This window comes from Rhipicephalus sanguineus, chromosome 11 (assembly GCF_013339695.2).
Source record: "Rhipicephalus sanguineus isolate Rsan-2018 chromosome 11, BIME_Rsan_1.4, whole genome shotgun sequence".
NCBI lineage: Eukaryota > Metazoa > Arthropoda > Arachnida > Ixodida > Ixodidae > Rhipicephalus > Rhipicephalus sanguineus.
This window is the reverse complement of record NC_051186.1, coordinates 933,061-945,186: the sequence shown is the minus strand read 5'-3', so window position 1 is coordinate 945,186 and position 12,126 is coordinate 933,061. Positions and strand designations below refer to the sequence as shown.

Sequence of the window (12,126 nt, the reverse complement as noted above, 5' to 3'; positions counted from 1 at the left end):
GACGGTACCGAGGATGAGATGCTCTGGGCCGTTGACAGCCACAAGTAGTTGTCCCCAACAGCGATGAGGACTGATCCATTATGCGACTCGTATCACCGCCATAGTTGTGAGTTTTAGCAGCAAGGCCTGTTATTTGACTGTGTTTTATTTTTTTTAACTTTAGTTCTTTAAAACCCAAATACTTGTTCTTCTGAATGTTCGAAGGTTCACTCCTACGGACATTTTTTTTTTATATTCAGTCACAAAAAATGGGTGCGCGTTACAATCAATGTTCTACTTCTTTTTTTTTTGGTCGCAGAGCCGAGTCATGGTGCCGCCATAGAGCTGCAGAAGCAAAGGGTGAGCCACAACCCAGGCACAAGCACAACCTGCCAGACTATGCTGCTGAAGCTATGTTTCCCATCTACCAGCGCCTTTCGCAAGAGTCTCTTCAGCGCTGCTTGGGAGCGAAGACCCAGAATGCGTCAGAGTCATTCCACTCCGTTCTCTGGTCGCTGATGCCAAAAGAGCAGCACTCGTCCTTGATTGCTGTAGAAACAGCTCTGCATGAAGCGGTGCTGCGTTACAACGCCGGCTGCTGCAAAGCAACGCAAGTTATATCTGACACCGTTGGACTTTGACCAGGGCACCTAGCCATCCAGCGAGCTGTTGAAAAAGATGCCCTACGGTTGAAAAAAAAAATTCGAAACAACACCTAGAGAAGATGGAGGGAAGACAAAAGAGGCAAAGAGTGCACAAGGACACTTCAAGCTACTCTGCAGGAGCTTTTTGAGAAAAACACATGTACTGAACTTTCAAAGTCCGTTTTCTCAGAATGGATTTTTTAGCTAGTTGTGGTGCTGAAGAAAGCGATTTCTCAAGAACTGCTCATCAGATTTGCGTGCAGTTTTTTTTTATTCTGTTCCTGAATGACTTTGCAAGGGCGTAACAAGCTCCTTTTTTTTTTAATTGGTGCCGTTAATTTATAATAAACAATTAATTATTGATGAATCTGGTCATTACTGGCTACATCAAATACAAAGTTGCATAAAAATTTTTTGGAGGGGAAATTAAAAAAAAAAGGCTTTGTAGTACCCTAGGATATCTATCCAGGGATGACCACAAAGAATTTCAGCTTTCTACTATGTCCTGGGATTTCTCCCGGCTCTTCCTCAGGCACACATGGGAACCACCCAGTTAGACCTCAGTAACTCGGGAACTGATCAACACAATTTCATGAAACTTTGCAGTTTCTCAAGTCTTAGTGTAGTGAACATACCCTGAAAGTTACACCAAGATATCTCAAGAAATAAAAAAGCTCGGTCTCCGGGGTAGCCTCCCTCCCCCCTTAAGAAAAATTGTACAGTCAAACCTCTTTAATACGTACCCGCTTAATGTGTAACTGCGGTTTATACGTAGTCGCGAGGAATCCCCCGCCCAATCTCCATTGAACCCCATGTATTGGCTGACCGCTTAAGCCGTAGTCGCTTGTGGTGTTACATACGTTAGTACGTACTATTTTCGTTCTCGTTATCCATGTACAGGCCGAAAATCGGCAAAATTTCGTGCGCGGCAGACGTTCGATACACTAGCTGTGACGATCGGACTACAACAGCCAGCGATAGTGACGTCAAAACATGGCCACGTTGACGTATTTTCTGCGCGTACGGCTGTTACCGATCGCATTGTGCAAAAGCATGGCCTTCGAGATCGGTTTTTGGTAACCCAGGAACTCTCGGCTCGCTGCTCCCGGTAGGGGGTGCGAATTCGCTGTCGCTTTCCAATCCAAGCCAAGTATGTATTCTAAACGGCTCAACAGCGCGGAGCGAGCACGTTTCTTTATTCGGTCTTTAGTCCTCAGTTTTCCGCAGTGTTGGTCAGTGTCGGCGGTGTGGTGGTGTTGCGTTACCTACGTTCTTCTTGTGCGGCGTGTCGTGTTTTTTTTTTTTTATTCTTGTTGTGTTGTGCGCGAGGGGTGCGATTGAATTCGCACACTAAAACGTCATATTATGCCGAAGTACCACGTCTTGAGTGTAAAAGAAAAACTTGAGATCATCCGCACCATTGAAAATGGGGCCAAGAAATCTGCGGTAGCCCGCGAAAAGAACTTGCCGCTGACGACTGTGTGCGGAATTTGGAACGCTCGCGAAAAGTTGACGGGCGGCACAGGCAGCAATTTGAAGAGGTGCCGCATCAGAGACTCTGCTTATCCCGAAGTGGAAAAGGCCCTGCTTCTTTGGATCAAAAGGCGCGGAGCATGAACCTGCCGGTTAGCGGACCTCTTTTGACCGAAAAAGCACAAACTTTTGCAGATCAGCTGAACTGCCCCGGTTTTTCCTGCAGCAACGGCTGGTTGTCACGGTTTAAAGCCCGCTACGGCATCGTGGGGAAGGCTGTTTGTGGTGAGGCTGCTGCAGCAGACAAAGAAGGCGCTGTTGAATGGCAGGACACCGTTTTGCAGGAAGCCTTGACAGCCTACGATGCCGCCGACATTTTTAATTTTGATGAGTCGGCACTTTTCTATTGCCTGCTTCCAAACAGGACATTGGCATTTAAGAACGAGAAGTGCAGCGGCGGGAAACATGCCAAAAATCGCATATCAGTCGCTTTTGGCGTAAATATGACCGGTAGTGAGAAGCTGCCACTGATGGTCATTGGCAAGTATGGAAAACCGCGGTGCTTCAAAGGCGCTCGGCTGCCATCCGGCGTTGTTTACAAGCACAACAAAAAAGCCTGGATGACAGCCCAGCTGTTCGAGGAGTGTGTGCGCCAGCTGGACCGCCGTTTTGCTGCCAAGAAAAGGAGCATACTGATAGTACTCGACAATGCGTCGTCGCATGTCGATGTGGGTAACCTGTCTGCTATTAAGCTGTTGTTTTTGCCGCCCAACACGACAGCGCTCGCCCAGCCCCTCGATCAGGGCATCATCCGCTCTGTCAAGCAGATTTACCGCAAAAATCTGTTGCGGAGGATATTGCTCGCCATGGAGAGCGACAAAACGTACAGTATAGACCTCCTGGGTGCTATACACCTGCTTGCGCACTCATGGATGCAGGTACAGCCTGCAACGATACAGAACTGTTTCGCGCGAGCACAATTCAAGATGCCAGAAGGAGGCAACGACGAAAACGAGGATGGTGAGGACACCGAAGACTGCGAGAGCCTCCTTGCTGAGGTGCTCGAGCGGCAAGGTGAGGGAGTCGAAAAGTTGAACTTCGGCACTTTCCGAGATGTGGACGGAGACGTCGTTACATCTCCGAACTTTTCCGACAGCGACATTGTTGCCGCCGTCGCACCTCGTCCTGATTCAAGCGAAAGTGAGGAGGAGAGCGATGTCGAAGTGGACGACGGCCCCTCGTTATCCGAAGCTGCGCGTGCTGTAACTGTGATGCGAGCCTTCGCCGAGAAGCGCGGCCTAATGGACCGGCTGGCGCGCGGCCTCACCGACTTCGAAGATGCCGTCGTCGCGGCAAGGCCACCACGGCGGCAAGTGAAGATCACAGATTTTTTTGCTGCCCGTCCCTAAATAAAGCTTGCGTGCCTGCGCGTGTGTGCGCGCGTGTTTGTGAGGATTGTGGTGTTCTTTTCTGACCGGTAAGTAGCCGCTAAACTGGCACTGACGGTTAATTCGTACATCGCTTAGTGCGTACCAAAACGTTGTTCCCGGCCAACTACGTATTAACGAGGTTTGACTGTAATGTCAACCGGAATCTGCGCGAAAACGCAGACGACCATTACAAAACACTTCAGCAAATAAAGGTATGCTTCTCCACCTTGATTTTTAATGTTGTTTTTCCTGTTCATTCGTTATTTCGACCTTTGGTTAATTTGGACATTTTTTCCGGTCCCATGAAATCCTAATTAATGAGCTTTTACTGTATTTGCTTCAAAATTATTCAACCTCAAGGACTTATTCGTTTCGAATTCACTGCAAATCAAGATGCTACTACAGTAAAATCTCGTTACTACGAACATCAGATTAACGAAATTTTCAGATTTACGAATTTTTTTGAAATCCCCGCCAAAATGCTTATACTGCCAATGTAAAAAGCTTTCAGTACTACGAATTTCAGAATACCGAATATTTCAGATTAACGTACGTAATTTGACCCCAAAATCAACTAGATGCTTCGTTTTACGAACTTCCATGGATGTTTTGGTACGAAAATTCCCGAAGCTTACTCCTATCATCATCATCTGCAGCAGAATGCGCAGGGAAACCCGGCTCAACGGGTGCAGCCCCATCAGCGTCGACATCAACGCGAGCATCAAATGCATGCAACAGCGGCGGAGCCACATGGTCAGAGCAGTCGTAGCGCTTGTAGGCTTAGTCCTGCTTCTCCCCCATGTTGTTAGTTGCTGACGGTTGGCGCCGCGAAGTTAAGATCGCGTTGCGAGTTCGCTTTTCTGGCAATGAGTTCTCCTGGACCCAGCGTTAAAAGGAAACGACGCCAGTTTTCACTTAAAGAAAAAGTGGACATTCTGACGGAGCTGAATGATGGAAAAAAGCAAGTGGACATATGCAGGGAGCGTGATATCGCGCCGTGAACAGTGGCAACGATACTGAAGGATCGGGAGAAGATCTTGAAATTACATCGAGAATCACAGCTGGCTCCCTCAAGAAAACGCTTGCGGCTGGGCGACTATCAAATCGTCGACGACGCCGTCCTCACATGGTTTAAGGATGCCAGACAACGGTGTGCCCTTGTCAGGCCCTATTATTCAAGAAAAGGCACGACAGTTCGTGGTCGCTTTGGCCACCTCCGGCTTCGATGCAAGTGCCGGATGGCTCTATCGGTTCTGGCAAAGGAATGGCATCGTGTGGCAAGTCGCGTGCGGGGAAGAAAAGGCGGCAGATGCTGAAAGTGCGTTTGCCTGGCGGAACGAGCGCCTTCAGGAGATCGTCGAGTCGTTCACTCCAGACGACATTTTCAACGCCGACGAAACGGCATGTTTTTATAATCTGTTGCCTGACAAAACAATGAACTTTAAAGGCAAAAAATGCAAGGGCGGAAAGAAATCGCGAGTTCGCGTGTCAGTGCTCTTCTGCTGCAACGCCACGGGCACGGAAAAACTCAAACCTCTTGTTATTGGCAAGTCCGCCAAGCCTCGCTGTTTGAAAAACGTTGTCTCGTTGCCTTGTGACTACCGGGCAAATAAGAAGGCGTGGATGACGCGAGAACTGTTCACGCAGTGGCTGCTGCAGCTCGACGACACAATGAAGAAGAAACAAAGGAAGGTTCTACTAATCGTCGATAGCTGTTCAGCACATGTGGTGAACGTGCGGTTGAGCAATGTGCAGCTTGAATTTCTGCCCCCAAATTGTACTTCTTTGCTACAACCTTTAGACCAGGGTATCATCAGATGTGTCAAAGCCGAATTTCGGAAGCGACTTGTGCAGCGCCTTCTCATCAACATACGACTTAAGGGGGGAAGAGGCACTTTGACATGAAGCATCTTTTTATTTAAGTTAGGATGATGAAAACTTCGGTGATCATGTATTTACATGTGTAAATATCAAATATGAACTCAGTTTTTATGTAGCCGTTACGACAATTTTTTAAATTAATCATTCATTAAAATTTCGTTTAATCACCTTTTTAATAAATTGGCTACTCGGATCCTGCTGAATTAAATGTCATTGCATTCTACAGTTATCAAAGAGTGCAAAAAGCAAATTTTATGGTTCTAGCTTTCCTACAACAAAAGTTATGAAGCTTCAAAGTCCGCCATTCGATTACAGAGAAAATGTATTTTGTTATTTACTCTCTTGTAAAAACTTACGCTTTATATAGTAACATATGACACTTTGTTGCACTCACTAAATATCCAGCTTTTCAGTAATACAAAAATGATCAAAATCGAGTGTACCAAAGCTGAGAAACGCTCGCTAAAAGAATGACAGGTGGCCAAAAAATTGAAACTGAGAAAAAAGCAAAAAACCAAACTCTGTATCTTCAAGGAGCGCTACACAAGTAAAAATGCTTACTTTGCAAATAAATGCCTTAGAAGACACCAGGAGAGTAGCTTATCACATTTTCCAATCGAAACTGCCCCAGTGCATGTCATTTCAAGCAGTTTGTTGATTGCGGAGAAGTCGATGATGCCGTAGTTAGCCGCCGACGGGTCAGAGCCCTCGCACGCTGTTGCGAGCGTGCGCAGCTTGCGCTCGCTAGCGGAAGTTGCCGATAAGCCGGAGATATTATCTTCAGTCTTTTCCTGCTGTTGCGCACGATCGGCGCTAGTCAAGAACGTCGTGTCGATCCTTCTACCACGCTTCCTATCACTGACGTCGTCGAGGCGGCCGCCGACACAGGTGAAGTCGGCATTTCGACCGATGAATCGCGTTCCGCCACCACGCCGTCCTCCGCTGGATGCGCTTCTGATGCACCCGAGCCGTGATCTCGCTTTTTTTTTGAATTTATGAGCGCTGCGCAACTTTCGATATGGCTTCGCCACGATCAAAGTTCCAAAACGCGGCCGAGAGCGTAGGCCTAATTCACTCCCGGCGGCTGCGGCGCACTTCGTGCCAGCAAGCCGCCGCAACGTGCAGTCTTTGTTGAGGATGATAAAAACGCCTGCTCCAGTTTCTTGCCAGCTTGCGCGGGTTGGAACTTTACGGACGTAAATCGACGAGGACAACACAGTTATACCACGGCGACATCAACTTGCCGCTTTGCGTGCACTGTAGCAGACAGCGCGGGAGGCCCGACGAATCGGAAGGCGTTATTTAGTCACGTGGGCTCACTGTGCCAATAGGCTCACGCGGAGGGACCTTTTTTTGGCGCGGATTTTCTACGTGAATTCTGAGTGGACGGAAACAAGGGCGGCGGGATATTAAAGAAAAAGCGCGGCTCTTTCGAATGCGACCAAGATGGCTGCCGTAGGTAACGTAGAACGGCAACAGCGCGGCGCTGAATAAGCCTGTTTTTTACGCGTTCATCGCTAAAAATTTAGCTCGCTGATGGCACATAAAATGCTGTCACGGCTAAAATACTGATCTAAGACGCATGAAAATTGGCGAGGTTATGCATCAGTAGCGGCAGAATCCAAATAAAACATTTTCAAAAATTCGATTTTTTTTCTGATTTTCGGTCTCAAAGACCCGCTTCCCCCCTTAAGCTACCAACGGAGGTCAACATCCGTCAAGCCGTAGAAATGCTGACAGGGTCGTGGTGGAACATCAAGGCCAGCACTATTAGCAACTGCTGGCGAAAGGCAGGCCTTCTCGAGACTTCGCTTGCGCCGCAGGACTGCGAGCCTACGCCACGAGACTGCGATGACGAAGTGGAGCTCGATCCAGAGCTGTGGAATGAGCTTACCGAGAAGCTCCCGGTAGACGCTGCGGTAACCTTCGAGGATTACGTCGACAGCGACTGCGCAACGGCTACGTCCACAGAGCTCACCTGCGAAGAAATCATCAGTCAAGTGCGGGAGCATTGCTCTAGTAGTGACGAGGACGACACTGCAGATGCAGAGCCTGGGACAACGGAACAGACTATTTCCAGCTCGGATGTTGTGGTCTTCCTTGAGAAGACCCGATCGTATCTAGGGTGCTGCAAGGATGTACTCCCGATAACATCCTTAGGAAGGTTGCGGACGTGGAGGCATATATGCACCAGCGTCTGCTTTCTACTCGCCAAAAGAAGATACAGTCAAACCCCGCTACAACAAAATTGACGGTGCTCGGAAAAATGTTCGTTGAAGCGAACATTTCGTTGTAGTGAAATCGAAAAAAATATGGCTGACCTGAGCTAGTAGAACAGAGAAACCTTTATTTCCAAAATTCAAAAAGTGTCTGCTGCTTCCTTTGCATCCCCAGCAGCGTCACGACGCGATTCTCGTATATGCATAGCGACGTCACGTTGAAAAGCACGCAGAAACAACGTTCGCGGCTTCCGCGAACGAACCAAACAGAGGCACGGGCGCGCAACACAAACTGCACAGTTACACTAATACGCTAACACAAGCTATTCGCCGACAACGGCGAGATGCAGGCGTGCTATCGCGGAGCGATGACTTATACCTTATTCTATGCTATTCTTATCCACCACTCGCGGCTGGCTGATCCCGTTGATAACGTGGACGAATTGTTGCTCCGACCACCGGTCGCACTGGCCAAGCACGAAAAGCACGAAAAACATTGGCATTGGAAAAGGCATCGTTCCACGACTGCACCCCAGGGCTGCTCGCATTGATAACGCGTACGTACCGTCGCTTTGACCACTAGCAAAAAGCATGAAAAGCATTGGAAAAGCATCAGAAAAGGAATCGTTCCGCGATTGCACCTCAGTGTGGACAACTGAGCTTTGGCTTCGGATTGTCTGCGACTAAGAAGCAACTCAAACCAGTTGCGAAAGCAGGGCAGTCCGATCGCCGTCGCCATCAAGGAATGGCAACCCCCATTCTCAATCAACAGCGGCGGTTTCTGGAGGTGCCAACACGCGATTTAGACTTTGAATTCGTATTTTTATGTTCTAAAATGCACCAAAATGTCCGAGATTGTGTTTATTGCACAGTAAATTAAATTTTTGAGCCCAGAATGGCATGGTAAATTTCATTGAAGCGGAACGGCAGCAGAAAAAATGTTCGTTGTGGCAAGCATATTTATGCATTGACTCCTATGGACTGTTGACGGGGAACCGAGAATTTTTCGATGTATCGGAAATTTCGTTGAAGCGGAGTTCGTTGTAGCGGAGTTCGACTGTAACGGACTTCTTTAAGCAGTAAATTTTTTCCACACGGTGCCCAGTGTTTTCGTTTATTGTTTACGCCCCGACACGTGCACCTCCTGCAAAGGTACGTGATTTTCGTTATTGTGTTAAATTACCGACATCATTTTTCAATACTACGATGTTTCAGAATAACGAACTAAATTCGGCGGTCCCGCGAAGTTCATTGTAACGAGATTCTACTGTATTCACACACCTCTAGTATTACCGCATTTTGCCTCCGTTGAACTGCAGCTGCTGTGCCGGAAATTGAATTCTCGCCACATGCTTAGCAGTGGAATCAATGGCCGGTGAGTCGCCACAAAACGCGGCCATCACATGCATGCAAAACCGTTTGCCATGTCTGGAAGGTGTGGCAGGGCCTTTACAAATGCAAAACAGCTGCTTCGACTTACAGAGTTGCACTCGAGCGGTTCACGCAGAGCGATGAAACACTTATTGCACTCGTGTGGATGGGAAGACGTCATGTGGATCTGTGAAAGAAACACCTTGGCACTCTAGCTGCTCGTCCTCTCCCTCAGCTGTGGCAGCATCGAGGAGACCAGGCTGTCCGCAACATTCATCCCAGCTTTCGTGGCACGCAAGCAACTGGAAGAAAAGAGGCCACAGCAGTCACCATCTTCGCTATCTGCCCATCGCTACAACGGTTGAAGATTCGAGCTCGTGCCGTTTGCTGATATTTTTAGCTAGCTGGCAATAAGTTGCAAAATGATTTGTAAAAAACGAAAGACTACAATGACACTCTTAAATGAAACAATAGGTCTTTGACTTGTTCATGCTTTTAGGCTTTTAGCGAGGCCTGTGCAAATACAGTTGCCAACTGCTTATTCGGACGCTTAAAATTCGGACATGCTCGTTTACTCGGACACCTTCGCAGCACCGCCACTCGTGCCATTAAAGTAATGTAAACTCATGGCCGAAAATTCGGACGCCCCACAGTCCGCCATTTGATTTTTCGGACTTCGGCTGGCTGATCGAGTGCGACGTTGAACGCCATGACAAGCTGTCAGCAATGTTTGCAATACTTTTGCTAGGTTGCAAGCACTGAAATGTTGCACTGGCTATAACCGGATATTGTGCCAGTGTCAAAAATCCACACAGAAATTACCGATCTCAAAGGCTATGTTTGTTGGCTACACTTAACGGTTGCCTTTTGGCTATGGCCAGTCAAGTATCCATCAAACGGCTACCACGGCCAAACAGCAGGCCAAGCCAAGCCAAGATTGGAATCGGCTCGGTGCAGTGTTTGAGGTGAATGACAGCGCATACGAGTACGACGTGGATCCTAATTCGGACAAAGAGAGTACGACAACAGAAGCGCTGCAACATCAACTACCCAACGTCGTTTCCTTTTGGCGTATGAGGGTTTGCGTTGTCAGATGTTTCTGTGGCTAGGCCTGATCTGCATCCCGAGCTTTGTGTCTCGCTCCCTTGTTTGTTGCTTGGCGTGCGAGGCCTGATCTGCTGAAATTGCTCCAACGACGCCCACTCCATGTGCGCCGTCGGAACTAAAGAAACACGGCAACTACAAGGCCCTGATGATGGTGAAAAAAGCGGCGATTATTCACCAGGTGGAAGTTGCTTGGGAGTTTTCGCTGAGTTGGGCGATGAGATCATCCGTCAGCTACTCGAACCAGCACATGTGGCAGTGACTGCCATGATGACACACCTCCCACACCACAGCCCTCAAATGCGGATTTAGCGTAGGCCGTTGCAGTGCTATTGCTAACCCACAGGGGTGGCCAAACATTGGCTGAAATACAGGCAGACTTTGGTCAGGCATAAGTGTACATGTGTACAGACACGTACTGACAAGTTTTTCCCAGCCGCTGGGCTAATAAAAGTGCTTTTTTCTGGTGAATCCTTTTTTTCGGACTCCCTATTATTCGGACTTTTCGGCGGTTCCCGCCGAGTCTGAATAAATGGTCAGCGACTGTATTTAATTTTTCAATTTCTGCCTCCATTTTCCTTTGGGGTCACAGTGAAACATGCGAACTGATGGCAGCCCTGGCTCACCTCTCGTCAAGCAACAGCAGGCCAGCATCGAGCAGCCGTGCCGTTTCAGCACTGCCGGCAAAGGTGTCGACCAAGCCGACACCACAGGACACAACTCGCCAGTCCTTGGGAAAAACAGATAGCGCAACAAGAATTACAACTTCTCCCACTACCTCGGCGCAGCTGTCAACTAACTGTAGGCTACACTCAATCAGCATATTGAATACAACAAAGTTTAAAGGCCCCTTGCTATGCCTGAGTATTATAAACAAGCAAGCGTCTTACATAGACTACACAGTGATGATCATGTCAGCAATCTTTCACACTAATGGTCGTTCGTCCTACAGGAATTATGACCCCTACAAGCAGGGGTAACATACCACATGATGCCATTTCATCGGTTGTAGCGGCACTACATTAAGAAGTTAAAGCCCTACAGGTGCTCAAAAAATGCTTTGTGCTATCAGGCGCGAGTACAATGCACCAGGCAATGCTGCACTGTTTTTCCAGGTGTAAGAATTGACGACTTTGCGTGGGACCGCGACAATTTTCTGAGCGCAAACACTACCAGCTTCGACAATAAATCTTGCAGCGATGGCAGCGAGAACTCAGGCTATGAATACAAGTTAGGTGTCAGCTACAAAATGAGAGATAAATAAAGGGGCAGTGCGCAATTCATGTAGTGCATTTATTACAAAGATGCCCAACATTCATATCTGGTTATGTCCATGATAGCTATCGTAAGAATTCGACCTGCAACTTCTTACATTCTTGGTGCTCAAACTTATTTTCGAGAAAAAATTGCCCCGCATAATGATCCCACCTGTAAATTGGCATCGGTTTTTTTAAAGAAAAAGTGCAACCATTATGAGGGTAAATACAGTAGTTCTCAAAGGAAAATGCGAGAACTTTCTTTATAGAGCATGGCGGTGTTTACGATATATCTGTAGCTTTGATTTCCAAAATAAGCGAGGGGTTTTTGAAACGAAAGCTTCAAATGCAAGAGCAAAAATGCTGGTGTCTGCACCCACAAAATGGCACCTAAATTCCCACTGGCTGCGGCGCAACACCATATGCACACTAGTTGGGGACGACCAGCTCCATGTGGCAAGCAGGTACTGCATTTCAATTATGAACTAAGTAGCATGCCGATGTACAGATGCACACAGGTCAGGCAAAAGCTGAACAATTAATTTATCCACTCTGCCGCTATGCCAACAGCAGTGCTTGACATATAAGACTTTAATGCTGGGGGCGAATCATGCACAAGCACAGAAGAAATTCGTCATGAATGCACAGAAATCCAGCAAATTCCAGAGAGGTCGTAGTTCTTTAAGGTAATGAAATTAGAATTGTTACTGTGAGAAACAATGGCTGCAATTTATAAGGAACTATTTGTGGTAACAGCAGCGATATGCAA

The 12,126-nt window shown here is 47.6% G+C and overlaps 1 protein-coding gene across 1 annotated transcript in view; it reads right to left on the bottom strand.

Annotated features, from left to right (window-relative positions):
* Positions 1-9,101: 9,101 nt before the first annotated feature.
* LOC119374202 (radical S-adenosyl methionine domain-containing protein 1, mitochondrial) overlaps positions 9,102-12,126 on the bottom strand; it is a 16,441-nt gene continuing 13,416 nt past the window's right edge. The window contains exons 9-10 of the mRNA XM_037644259.2: positions 10,728-10,831; positions 9,102-9,299 (exon numbers count right to left, since the gene is read on the bottom strand). Of these exons, the coding sequence (XP_037500187.1) occupies positions 9,209-9,299; positions 10,728-10,831 (195 nt within the window). The 3' untranslated portion in view covers positions 9,102-9,208. The remainder of the gene's footprint in view (positions 9,300-10,727; positions 10,832-12,126) is intronic.